Below are 11,400 nucleotides of genomic sequence, written 5' to 3' on the forward strand. Positions count from 1 at the left end.
AGTAGACGTAGTATGACGTCGAATGGTGGAAAGATTTTACTCGCGGTTTGTGGGGGCATTATGAGCCACCACAGGGGTATGCATACTTAACCATAGGCACCGAAGTAAGGCGTGTTGCCTATGGTAGAGACTTGCTTAGGGGTTAGCTCCCCCTAATGTATTGTCTTACTCCGGAAGTTTGGGGTTTGGTTCGGCTGTATGGCCGGAAAAGTACAACAGTATGGCTGACTAACTCAATGAATCATTTGGAATTTATTAAAAAGTAAATATTGAACTGTAGCCAACGTATGGTAAGTTTCCATAGTGCTTTATGCTATAATGTTAATGTTATAAGAGATGTTTTTGCTGACGTGTACCTTTGATCTTAACGATCCTGCGATGATGTTGTTTTTCCTTTCGGGGTTAATAACTAGCAGAGAGTTAAGTTGCAGGCTGGGGAGTGCGGATTACATCTGAAGAATAAAAGAGATAGCGTACGAAAGGATTTTAATTTCGAACTTTATTAGCTTTTTTGAAATGGATTTATTCAAGAGGCGACTTCGCTCTCGAGATGTACTCCTTGGACTTTTGGTTTCCTATCTTTTATCCGCTGCTAAGACTACGATATCACAAATTAATCTACAATAACTCTAATAGAACTCAATCCGCAAGTTTTAACTTTAAAAATTTCGTTTTCTCGTGCCTTTATGACATCTTGGTTAAACTCGGGTCCTGCTTGGTTTTCTTTTAAAATATAAAAATCTCTCTTTTAACGATCCGAGTTTTTCCGGGATGTTACAATATTGATATTTTTATATTGTGATTTTGATTAAGAAAGATAAAATAAAACCAATGATTGATACATAGTAATAAAAAAATATAAAGTATTAACATTTTAACATATTACATCTAATTTTATGTGTAACATAATTTTAATATTGATTAATTTTTTAATTAATGTCAATTATTTTTTTTAGAATGATTTTATATTGAGATTGATGCGTAGTACATTGATTTTTATTTGATAAAATTAAGGTGAAAGAAACAAGTATCTCATTAACAATATCAATAAAAAAAAATCTTGCACATTTCACTTTTGGAACCTAATTAGGCAACTATGACATAAATTATTTTAATACACATCTTTTAGATAAATGAATATTTAAATTGAATTAATTCTCTTCAAAATGAATTTATATGGAATGTTCAAATGCATAGTTTATCACGTGTTTGGTTAATAACTTAATTATCCATCATTTAATATTTCTGCTTTAATAGAATAAACTTATTTGTGTATTACACGTGTACTTAAATAAAATTAGTGATTGAAAACTATAGTTTTGTGCATAGATTAGATATATAAACTCATATTGTTCAAAGCTTCTAATATAAGCATTCAAAAATAAAGGATTGAGACATTACTATATTGCTTAATATATGTTGGTTTGGTGTTCGTTACTGACTATAAGGTAATTTTGATTTTTTACGTTATTTACAATGTGATACATTAAAGATTAAAGATAAGTACAATTTCTAACTTTTCAATTGAATTTATATCAATCAAAAGATTAAGAATTCTGTACATTGTATGAGCACATATACTAGTAAAACAAAAAGACACATGTATCTGCCTAATAGAAATGGACATTTAAAAGTCGGAGTACTCAAACTATAATTTTCTGGTCGAGGCTAGATCCAGTCTCTAATCTTTAGGGTTTAAAATACTAGTCGTGGGCTGATACCATTTCGAGTTGGTTCAAGTCATGAATCCAAACGTTGTAAAAAAAAATTTTCAAGTGAATTTTAGGTGTAAAAAATTGAAATCTCAAGTTTTTTTGGATGCATACATTAACTTTTTGAGTCCAAAAATTATTAATTGAATTTCCTATGCAAGAGCCGCACGTGTAACCTCAACGGCTCAACCTACCCAACCCAATAAGTTTTCTTAAGACAACCAATGCTACACCTTAAAATGCCCATTTTAAGACATAAAATGCCAATTTTATTACTTAATTGTCAATTCCAAGCATTTGCTTCAACAAAGACACGACCAGTAATTTATTTTTTTTAAAATTTTTTTGTTTATAATTTTTTTTGGATCCACATTTGATACTTAAAAGGTCAAATAGAAGATAACGTTGGAATTGGTCTTTTAAGCTTTAGATTTTTTTTTTCAATTTTCGAATTGGAATTTTTTTTGAAAAATATAATGCAAAATTTAAGAATTAATATTAAATTGACTAAAGTCTTAAAATTGGTCTTTTAAGTCTTAAATTTGGCCATTTAGATCTTGAATTTAATCTCTTAAATTTTAAAATAGGTCTAAAAGTTTTTACAAAAATTTGAATAAATAATTATACTGTACACTATTAAACTCTGTGTTGGATGATTGCACCCATGCAACTGTTGAATACACTATTTTGTGAAAAGTATAAGACCATTAACCTATAATAGAATATGGTCTGAAGGTGATCTTATACCCTTATAAACTAGTATAATTTGATACTTGAATAAGCCCGAAATATTAATTGATGCGTAAATAATTTCATAATTAAAATATACGATTTAAAATGAAATATACTTGTTTCCATACACAACCTAAATAAATTATGAATTGCATTGCTTAGTTAGGGAGTTCCTTATACCTTGCGATGATGCGTAATACTCCCTCCTATTCAGCTTAATTGTCTCATTTATTTTTGGATACTATTTACTTATCACTCTTAATTTGTATTTTACTCTTAATCTATAAGTTAAAACATAGTCATATGGCATCTTGTTTGATTCGTCTCAATACAAGAATTATTGATATTAACTTTTTATAATTTTTAATTAAAAACAATTTGAGACAGGAGGGTGTAGTTCTTTAGTGAATGCTTATGATGTAATATACTAAAAATATCTTGTTATTGTCAACATACTCAAAACTCATTTTATCATAATCTTTGTCTCTGGACTCTGGTAATTGGTATATCGCTCTGATTCTCCTCCCTTTTATTTTCTTATAATATAAAGTGAACAAGATAACATACAAAACAAAAGAAATGGAGGGGTCGAACTTGCTATCGGACTCGATTTCTAACTCAGAAGCAAAGAAAACTTGGAGTATTAAAGAAGAAATGGCATTAAAGGTAGGTGTATTAAAATACGGGTTGGTAATTGGAAATCCATTCAAGAAGATCCTAAATTCAACAAATATCTCAATTCTCGTTCTTTTCATTTTCTTTCTCATGAATTCTTTGTTTAAAGATTGTATTTATTGAATCATTATAGTTTGTATTGGTGATTTGATACAGGACAAATGGCAGAATATGAACGTTGAAGCATCAATACCACAGCCTGCTATTCAAGATCAGTTGAATGTCGAATTTAATCAAATTGCAGAGTGCAAGCAGAGTCCGAAGAGGAAAATGTCAGAAGTGGAGTCTGAGGCAGTAGTCGATGCGGAAGCAGAGTCGAAAGCAGAGGATAAAATTGAGGTTGAGGCAGAAACCGAGGCAGAGACCGATGCCAAGGAAGAGTCAGAGGCTGAGGCCGAGGCCGAGACAGAGGCAGAGGTTTCTGAAGATCCTCAATTCCGCCATTTTATTCGTTCTCGTTCCAACATGGAATTATTATTTTTATAGTTGCTTGTCTTTTCGTTCTGTTTTTCTAATTATGAAGCTAGAATGAATTTCAATGTTAAATCATCCTCCAATCTTGGTGAATATGAATTTAAATTCTTTTGTTTTAAGATTGTACTCATTATTATTATTTTATGCGCATTGGTGATTTGATACAGGGAAAAAAGCAGAATACGAAAATTGAAGTATCAATGCCAAAGCCGGCTATTCAAGATCAGGTGAATTTCAAAAATCAAATCGAATCAAATTGCAAAGTGAATGCGATTAAACTAACTATAATATAATTGCAGAAAAATTCGGAGGTAGAGGTCGTGGCCGAGGCTGGGGCCGGGTTCAAGATCGAGGCAGAGGAAGATGTTTTTCCATCATTGCATGTAATAGACGACGAAAAAATAGCCGGCTTGATAGCTGATTTAGAAAAGAATGACCCAGAACATGCTGGGTATTGTAAGGATCTACAAAAGTTATTAGAGGATGATGAAAAAGCAGATGAAATTCTCGCTTATGCAAACGAGATCATGGACCGACCACTTGAAGATTATGAGTTAAGTGACTGAAATTTGAGTAGTGCATCCATGGAGAGTAGATAGAACCTAGGGCAAAGACAATAAAAAGTAGGGTAAAGTTACAATATCTTGCAATATGGAGTAGTTTTAGTTAAATGTTACGTTGATATGGACGATAATGTTCATAATCTAGTATTCTTTTCCATACTATTACTTACTTCTTATTTCCTGAAAAATAAAACTCAAGAGAGATTTCTGATTTTAGAATTGTATTCACATAACTCAGAAAAAACAATAAGAAGGCCTCTTTGTACAAAATTAACTAAAAGAGAATACTAACTTTTCTAAAAATAACCAAATCCTAAAAATAACCTAACAACCTTCCTTAATAATAGGAAGTTATTAGTAAAAACTATAAATTTTAACTGTTATTTTCTACACTCCCCCTCAAGTTGAGTGGTCAGGTCTTGAACAACCAACTTGCAAAGTGTCTTTTCAAAGACTTTTGTTCTTACTGATATCGTAAGAATGTCCGCAATCTGGTTCTTGGATGAGACGAATGGAAGACTAATAACTTTCTTTTCAAGTTACTCTTTTATGAAGTGACGATCTACTTCTAAATGTTTTGTACGATAATGTTGAACCGGGTTCTCTGAAATCCTAATTGCAGCTTCATTATCACAATAAAGCTTACATGGTTTAGTTTGACAAAAACCAAGTTCATCTAACAACTTTTGAAGCTATAAAATTTCAGTTATTCATTTGGCAATACCTCTTAATTCTGCTTCAGCATTAGACAAAGCTATAACCTTTTGCTTCTTACTTTTCCAGGTCACCAGATTACTAACAAAAGTAAAATATTCAGAGGTTAACTTTCTTCCAACTCTATCTCCTGCCCAATCAGCATTAGTATAGGCTAATAAATCAAGATTACCATTCTTTTTAAACAAAATACCTCAACCACACGCTCCTTTGAGATATCTAACTATCCTCATGACAGCTTCGAGATGATTAGTTTGAGGAAGATGCATAAATCTACTTACAATTCCTACTGTGTATGCTATGTCTGATATGGTATGAAAAAGATATATAAGTTTACCAACTAGTCTTTGATATTGTTGTTTATTAGCCAACTTAGCTCCCTTAACAATCTGTGAACCATGATTAGCTACTATTGGAGTTTCCGCTGGTTTGCAATAAATCATCCCTATACTAGCGAGTAGATTAAGAATATATTTAATTTGGTTTATGAATATTTCGAGCTTCGATCTAAGAATCTCAATTCCAAGGAAGTATTTAACATTTCTAAGATCTTTCATTTCAAACTCTTCAAATAGTTTACCCTTCAACTTTGCTATCTCTTCCAAATCATCTCCTGTTATTATCATATCATCAACATATATTATTAGATATGTAATTTTCTTTTCACGTGTCTTCAAGAATAAAGTATGGTTTGCATTACTTTGTCTATACCCAAATCTCCTCATAGCAAGAGTGAATCTCCCAAACCATGCTCCTGGAGATTGTTTTAATCCATATAAGGCATTCTTAAGTTTGCACCCTTCCCCCTTCTTAAATTTGTTAGTGAAGCCAAAAGGAGTTTCTATATAGATTTCTTTCTCAATTTCTCCATGAAGGAAGACATTTTTAACATCAAACTGATGGAGAGGCCAATCTATATTAGCAACTGAAAATAAAACTCGAATTGTATCAGTTTTAGCAACTGGAGAAAAAGTTTCAGAGTAATCAATCCTATAGGTTTGTGTGTACCCCTTGGCTATAAGTCTGGCCTTATATCTTTCAATTGTACCATCATCATGACGTTTAATAGTAAAGACCCATTTGCATCGAAATGCTTTTTTATCACTTGGAAGAATGCACTTTTCCCACGTGTTATTTCCTATAAGGCATTAATTTCTTCCTCCATTGCTATCTTCCATTCTTTACTCTTTAAAGCTTCATCAACATTAAGAGGAATATTATCAGAATAAACTGCACTATGGAAAGAAATAGCCGTCTTTGATAATTTACTCTCTACAATGTTACTAATAGGATACTTTCATCTTAAAGATTCAAAATCTGAATCATGTCTCCTTGGCGGAATTCCTCTTGTATTTTTAGGAGGTAAGGCATACGTATTAGTTGGAATTGTATTAGAAGTTTGATTAATACTTTCCTTGTTCCCACTAACCTCTTCAAGAGAAGGTGTACCAACATTCTCACTAGGCGGGGATGAAGATAAATTGGGTAGATCCTTATTTATTGACTGAGTCGGAATTGAATCTTCTTGTGTACTAACACGAGTTGAATCTTCAGGCACAGTAACAGGCGCATTAAAAGTCTAAAGATTAATCGGAAGATTAAGTAGTGTGTCTTGGTTAGTGTCTCGATTATTAGTAATAGAAGATGGATTCTGATTCTCTTGTGTCTCTTGTGTCATTTCTAAATATGTTAACCAATTAAGAGCAAGCATATGTGCAAAGCACAATGCAGTTGATAATGAGTTTAATGACTGTGAAATTTGAGTAGTGCATCTATGAACTCTTTGTTTAACATATAAAGTAGTTTCTAGGTAATTGTTTTGTAGATAGCAACCCAGACAACGATAATAAAAAGTATAGTTGTAATTTCTAGCAAACACTAATTTTTACATGAAATATGTTCATATAATTTCTTTCTTTTACATTTTTTAACTTCTTTTCAATCATATCTTACTTCTTTAAATTAATGTATATTCACACATTATTGTTTTCCTATATTTGATATACGGGAATAGAGAATGAATTCATATTTGATAAGGGTTCAAATACAATTATGAGATTTTTTGTGTACTCTTGCTGCATAAGTATTGAGGTAAAGTGAAACAGTCGTATTATTATGAGATTTCATTAGTCGTTTTTAGCGCCTAATTTTTCTTATATATTTGTTCGTTACTAATTATAATTTAATTAGTGATGGTAGTAATTTGAAAATTCTCTACAATGATTAGAAACTTGTTAATTCGTAACGCGATTATGAATCCTAACAAGTAACGTAAACTTTGGAGGTAAAACTTAAAGTTGAGCAACTACCCATAACAATTCGAAAAAAAATTATAATTATTACCCAAGCATATTATATAACCATGATGGGAGTAAATTAAATATTTCTCACATATACAAGTGATTTTTAAACATGAAGTACAAGTTACATAACTTGTTACATGTACAACAATTTTTACCCAAACGTTAAACTATCTTAGATAAACCTTTCTTATACCATAATAGACCAAATTAAGGACAAAAAGCACTCCAAATCAGCCCCAAACAGCAGCTAATATGGCTGTCCCAAATCCCCTTAGTAGCTCCTTGTTCACTTACACACTCAAGCCAATCACACTACCCAAAACCCCTTTTGTTCTACCCAAAGCTTGTGCATCATTACAAGCATGCAAGAGGCAAATATTTGAAGCAAAAACACTCCATTTTCTGAATAATTATTCAGCCATAAACCCCAACACATTGCTCTCAAGTTCATCCATGAACAAACACTAGAATCCTTCAAACTTTCAATAACTAGAACACCTTCCTTTCTCATCAAATCTCCTTCAAAAATCCATCTAAAACTTCTGAAAATTTATGTTTATAAACTCAAATCTCCCATAAAAATAATCTTCATCTTAAGAGCTTTCCATAGACACCAAACTTGAAGAAATCCACCAAGTATAGAGTAAGTTATGTTCATTTCCTTATTCCACTAGTTTTGTTAAAACTTGTTCATGTAAAACATTTTTTTTACATGAATCTTTCTATAAACTAAGATCATTATAAAATGAGTATTTTATCTCTAAACTAAGAAAATCATCACTTATAAATCTATAAAAATAGGCCATAATAGAAAGTAAGAAGATGTATTTCCACAAACATATAAATTTTGTTACTTAAAGGATTCAAATAAAATTATGGGACTTAACTAAGTATGTTGCTCAACATAATAAGTATACTCCAAATATATTAAAATCATCACAAGTATTAGTCTAACAACTCTAACTTGGAAAAATTAAGTGCATGTTAGAAATCCAAAATTATTATTGATTTTTGGATGAATGCAATATGTTTAGTTGAAGAGTTGGAGTTGAGACTTAAAGGGCAAGGACTAGGGATGGCAATGGGTATTGGACCCGACCCGGATCCGTGGATCCGTATCCGTTTTCACGGATCTGGATCCTAAAAATATAGACCCGTCGGATCCGGGTCGGATCCGGATCCTGTTAAATTTCACGGGTCCGGGTCCGGATCTGGGAAAATACCCAGATCCGGACCCGCGGATCTAAAGGACCCGTTTCTTTTTAAATTTTTTTTTTTTTTAAAATTTCACTAGTTGAGGGCATAATTCCCTTCATTTGGTGTTTCCAAAGGGCACAAATAACAATAAAGGCTCTAACTCTCCAGTCTCGACTCATCAACTTTGAATCAGTATCCCTTTTTCTCTTCAACCCCTCAATTCTCTCTCCTCTGTACTTCCATGGATGACAATTAACTTCCATGAAAATCATAATTAGACCTTGTTGAAGCATTAATCTTAACGTTCTTTGACTGCTGCATATTCGTTTTTCTATTGATCATCAAATTATTAGTCGTTGAACAAAATTACTATCAAAAATTAAAACCCTAGAATTTCTAATGTGATGATCGCAACTATTTTTATCAAAGATGATGAACAACGCAAATGGAATGATGAATCCTTCTTCGTCATCTAATTCGGGAGCAGCTAATACACAATCTTCTACTTTTTTGAAAACTTACTTTAAAACCCCTGAAGGTCGTTACAAGCTTCAGTATGAGAAAACTCATCCTTCTTGTCTTCTTCATTACTCTCATGGAAAAACTGTTTCTCAGGTTTATTTTTCTACTTTTTTTTATATTATCATTTCCTGATTGATAGCGGATATTGATTCGATAATTGTATCAGCTTTAGGGTTTTCAATTTTTTTTGTGTAGTTAGTACAGTGACTGTAATCCTTAAGGCCCTAAGTGTTTTCAATTTGAGTTTAGTGATTGATGATGAGTAGTCCATAAATTTTTTATTTAGCATTAGTCCATAAATATCGCTTTATTGCAATTTAAATACATTTTTTTTTTTAAAAAAAAGGACCCGTTTTTGGACCCGGATCCGGTACTGGATCCACAGTACCCATGGATCCGGATCTGGGTCTTGTAAAATTGGACCCGCGGATCCGGATCTGGATCCTGCTCTTGAAAACGGATCCGGATCCGGGTCCACCTGGACCCGGCCCGGATCCGACCCGTTGCCATCCCTAGCAAGGACCCGAAGTTAGAACCGCTTCTAAGAACGCGTAGGAGCTTACGGAATAATTATATAGGCTTGGAGTCGAGGTATGTCACATGGGGTGATTTTTAAAGGATTTAAGAACAAGTTGGGAAAGTTTGTGTATAAACTTTTTTTTTTTAAAAAAATAAAATTCCCAAAGAGAAGTTCTTAAATCTTGAAAAATGATGTCAAAATGATAAATTTGAGTATGGAATAATTTATGACATGTATTATTATTGTGGGCATCATGCATGTTGATTTTATAAATTATTGTATGTTTAAAGGCATGTCTAACACTACTTTGTGAAAGTTATTGTGATGGAAATGATTATATGAATTTGAAAATATTTGAAATTCATTTTAAAAGAAATTTTCAGTAGCTATATGATAAGAAAAATTTCTTGGATACTTTTTGTTGAGATTATTCGTTAAATTGATATTTTAATGGATTTTAAGGTGTTAAATACTCTTATTATAAAACATGGTATTAGATGAACTCTTCATCATCAAAATAATTAATAAAAACATATTATAATGTCTCCAACAAGATTTGGCCAGAATATATTTAGTTTGAAATTTTTTTTTATTATTTTTGAATAATCGTTAAATTGTTTAACGGTAAATTGTAAAATGGTAAAATATAAAATAATTACCAAACAAAGACATATGGACTTGAAATTTTTATTAAATACTCATATGGACAGTAGGTAAAATGGGTAAAATTTTGGGAAGGTTTCGTTGATATTTAAGGACCTTAATAATTTTTACTCGGTTATTAATAATCGGTAAGTTTGAAAACGGTAAAATATAAAATAAATAATAAATGACGTCTTTTGGACATGAAAATTTTATGAGACACTTATATAAACAATAGATACATGTTCAAAAATTTATATGGATTTTCGTGACCATATATGGACTTAAATAAATTTTATTCGGTTTATTGGTAAAATAAAGATATTAATTATTAAAAATAGCCCACATGATTTTTAATGGTTATTTAAAATTTTGTACCCCTTAAAATAGCTTCTGGAATATCATATAATTTTTATAATATTTTATTCGGACTCAAATAATTTTAAACCTATTTTATTCTATTTATCGATAAAATATCTATACAAAATAATAAAACATCATATATGAGTTTTATAAGTTCAAATAGCCTAATAAACATGTTATATGACTTCTGGAACTTTGGTATAATTTTATAAAATAAATTATTAATTATTTACTAATTTATCAAATTAATAGAAAATGTTTATTTATTAAAAAGTGTAATATTGTTAATTAAATTTGGGTAAAAATAGATCTATATCAAAAATTTATAATTATATTAATAACCTACTGCCTCATAGTATAAAATAATTTTAAATTAGATAGTTTATAAATTTTACGGATTTAAGACACCATTTAAATAACGGTAAATACCCAAATTGTCGAAAATAATTGTAAAATTGTTATAAATTCGCATAACCAATTATAATCTGATGGGACAACCTTAAATTCATTTTAAATAAGGTATTATAATGACTTGATTAATTTGGGCCTTGTTGGAGAATTAATATGTACTTTGTAAATCAATTATCGATTTTAATGCCGGCAAAACTATCTTGTATTTAAGAAAATAGTGTTTTATGAAATCTTCTGTGGTAATGATTTTATAGACTTATGAATCATATTCTAGTTGTTTTGAATGAATTCCAAAACCCTTTTAAGTTAAAACCCTTTTATGTTATATTTACTTTAAGAAGGATTGAAACGAAACATTTTAGTGGTTACCTTAAAAAAAAATTATATTGAACTTTAATTACTTTTTGTTACGATGCATTTCCATACATGCTAGTGATGCCCCAATATAATACAAAGATTATGTTTAATGATATGATAATGCTAAGCATGTTTTACCCATGTGGGAAATATTATGATTTGATTTTGCTAAGTCGCAAATAAAGTATGTTTTGCTATGTGCAAATAAAAGATGT

At 30.8% G+C, this 11,400-nt stretch overlaps 1 protein-coding gene across 1 annotated transcript; it reads left to right on the forward strand.

The window, feature by feature from the left end:
* Positions 1–2,907: 2,907 nt before the first annotated feature.
* LOC130796815 (uncharacterized) lies at positions 2,908–4,353 on the forward strand. The gene is made up of 4 exons (XM_057659211.1): positions 2,908–3,110; positions 3,276–3,536; positions 3,761–3,820; positions 3,893–4,353. The coding sequence occupies exons 1-4, from the start codon at positions 3,024–3,026 to the stop codon at positions 4,157–4,159; spliced, it is 675 nt and encodes a 224-aa protein (XP_057515194.1). The 5' UTR covers positions 2,908–3,023; the 3' UTR covers positions 4,160–4,353.
* The last annotated feature ends 7,047 nt before the right edge of the window (positions 4,354–11,400 follow it).

This window comes from Amaranthus tricolor, chromosome 12 (assembly GCF_026212465.1).
Source record: "Amaranthus tricolor cultivar Red isolate AtriRed21 chromosome 12, ASM2621246v1, whole genome shotgun sequence".
Taxonomy (NCBI): domain Eukaryota; kingdom Viridiplantae; phylum Streptophyta; class Magnoliopsida; order Caryophyllales; family Amaranthaceae; genus Amaranthus; species Amaranthus tricolor.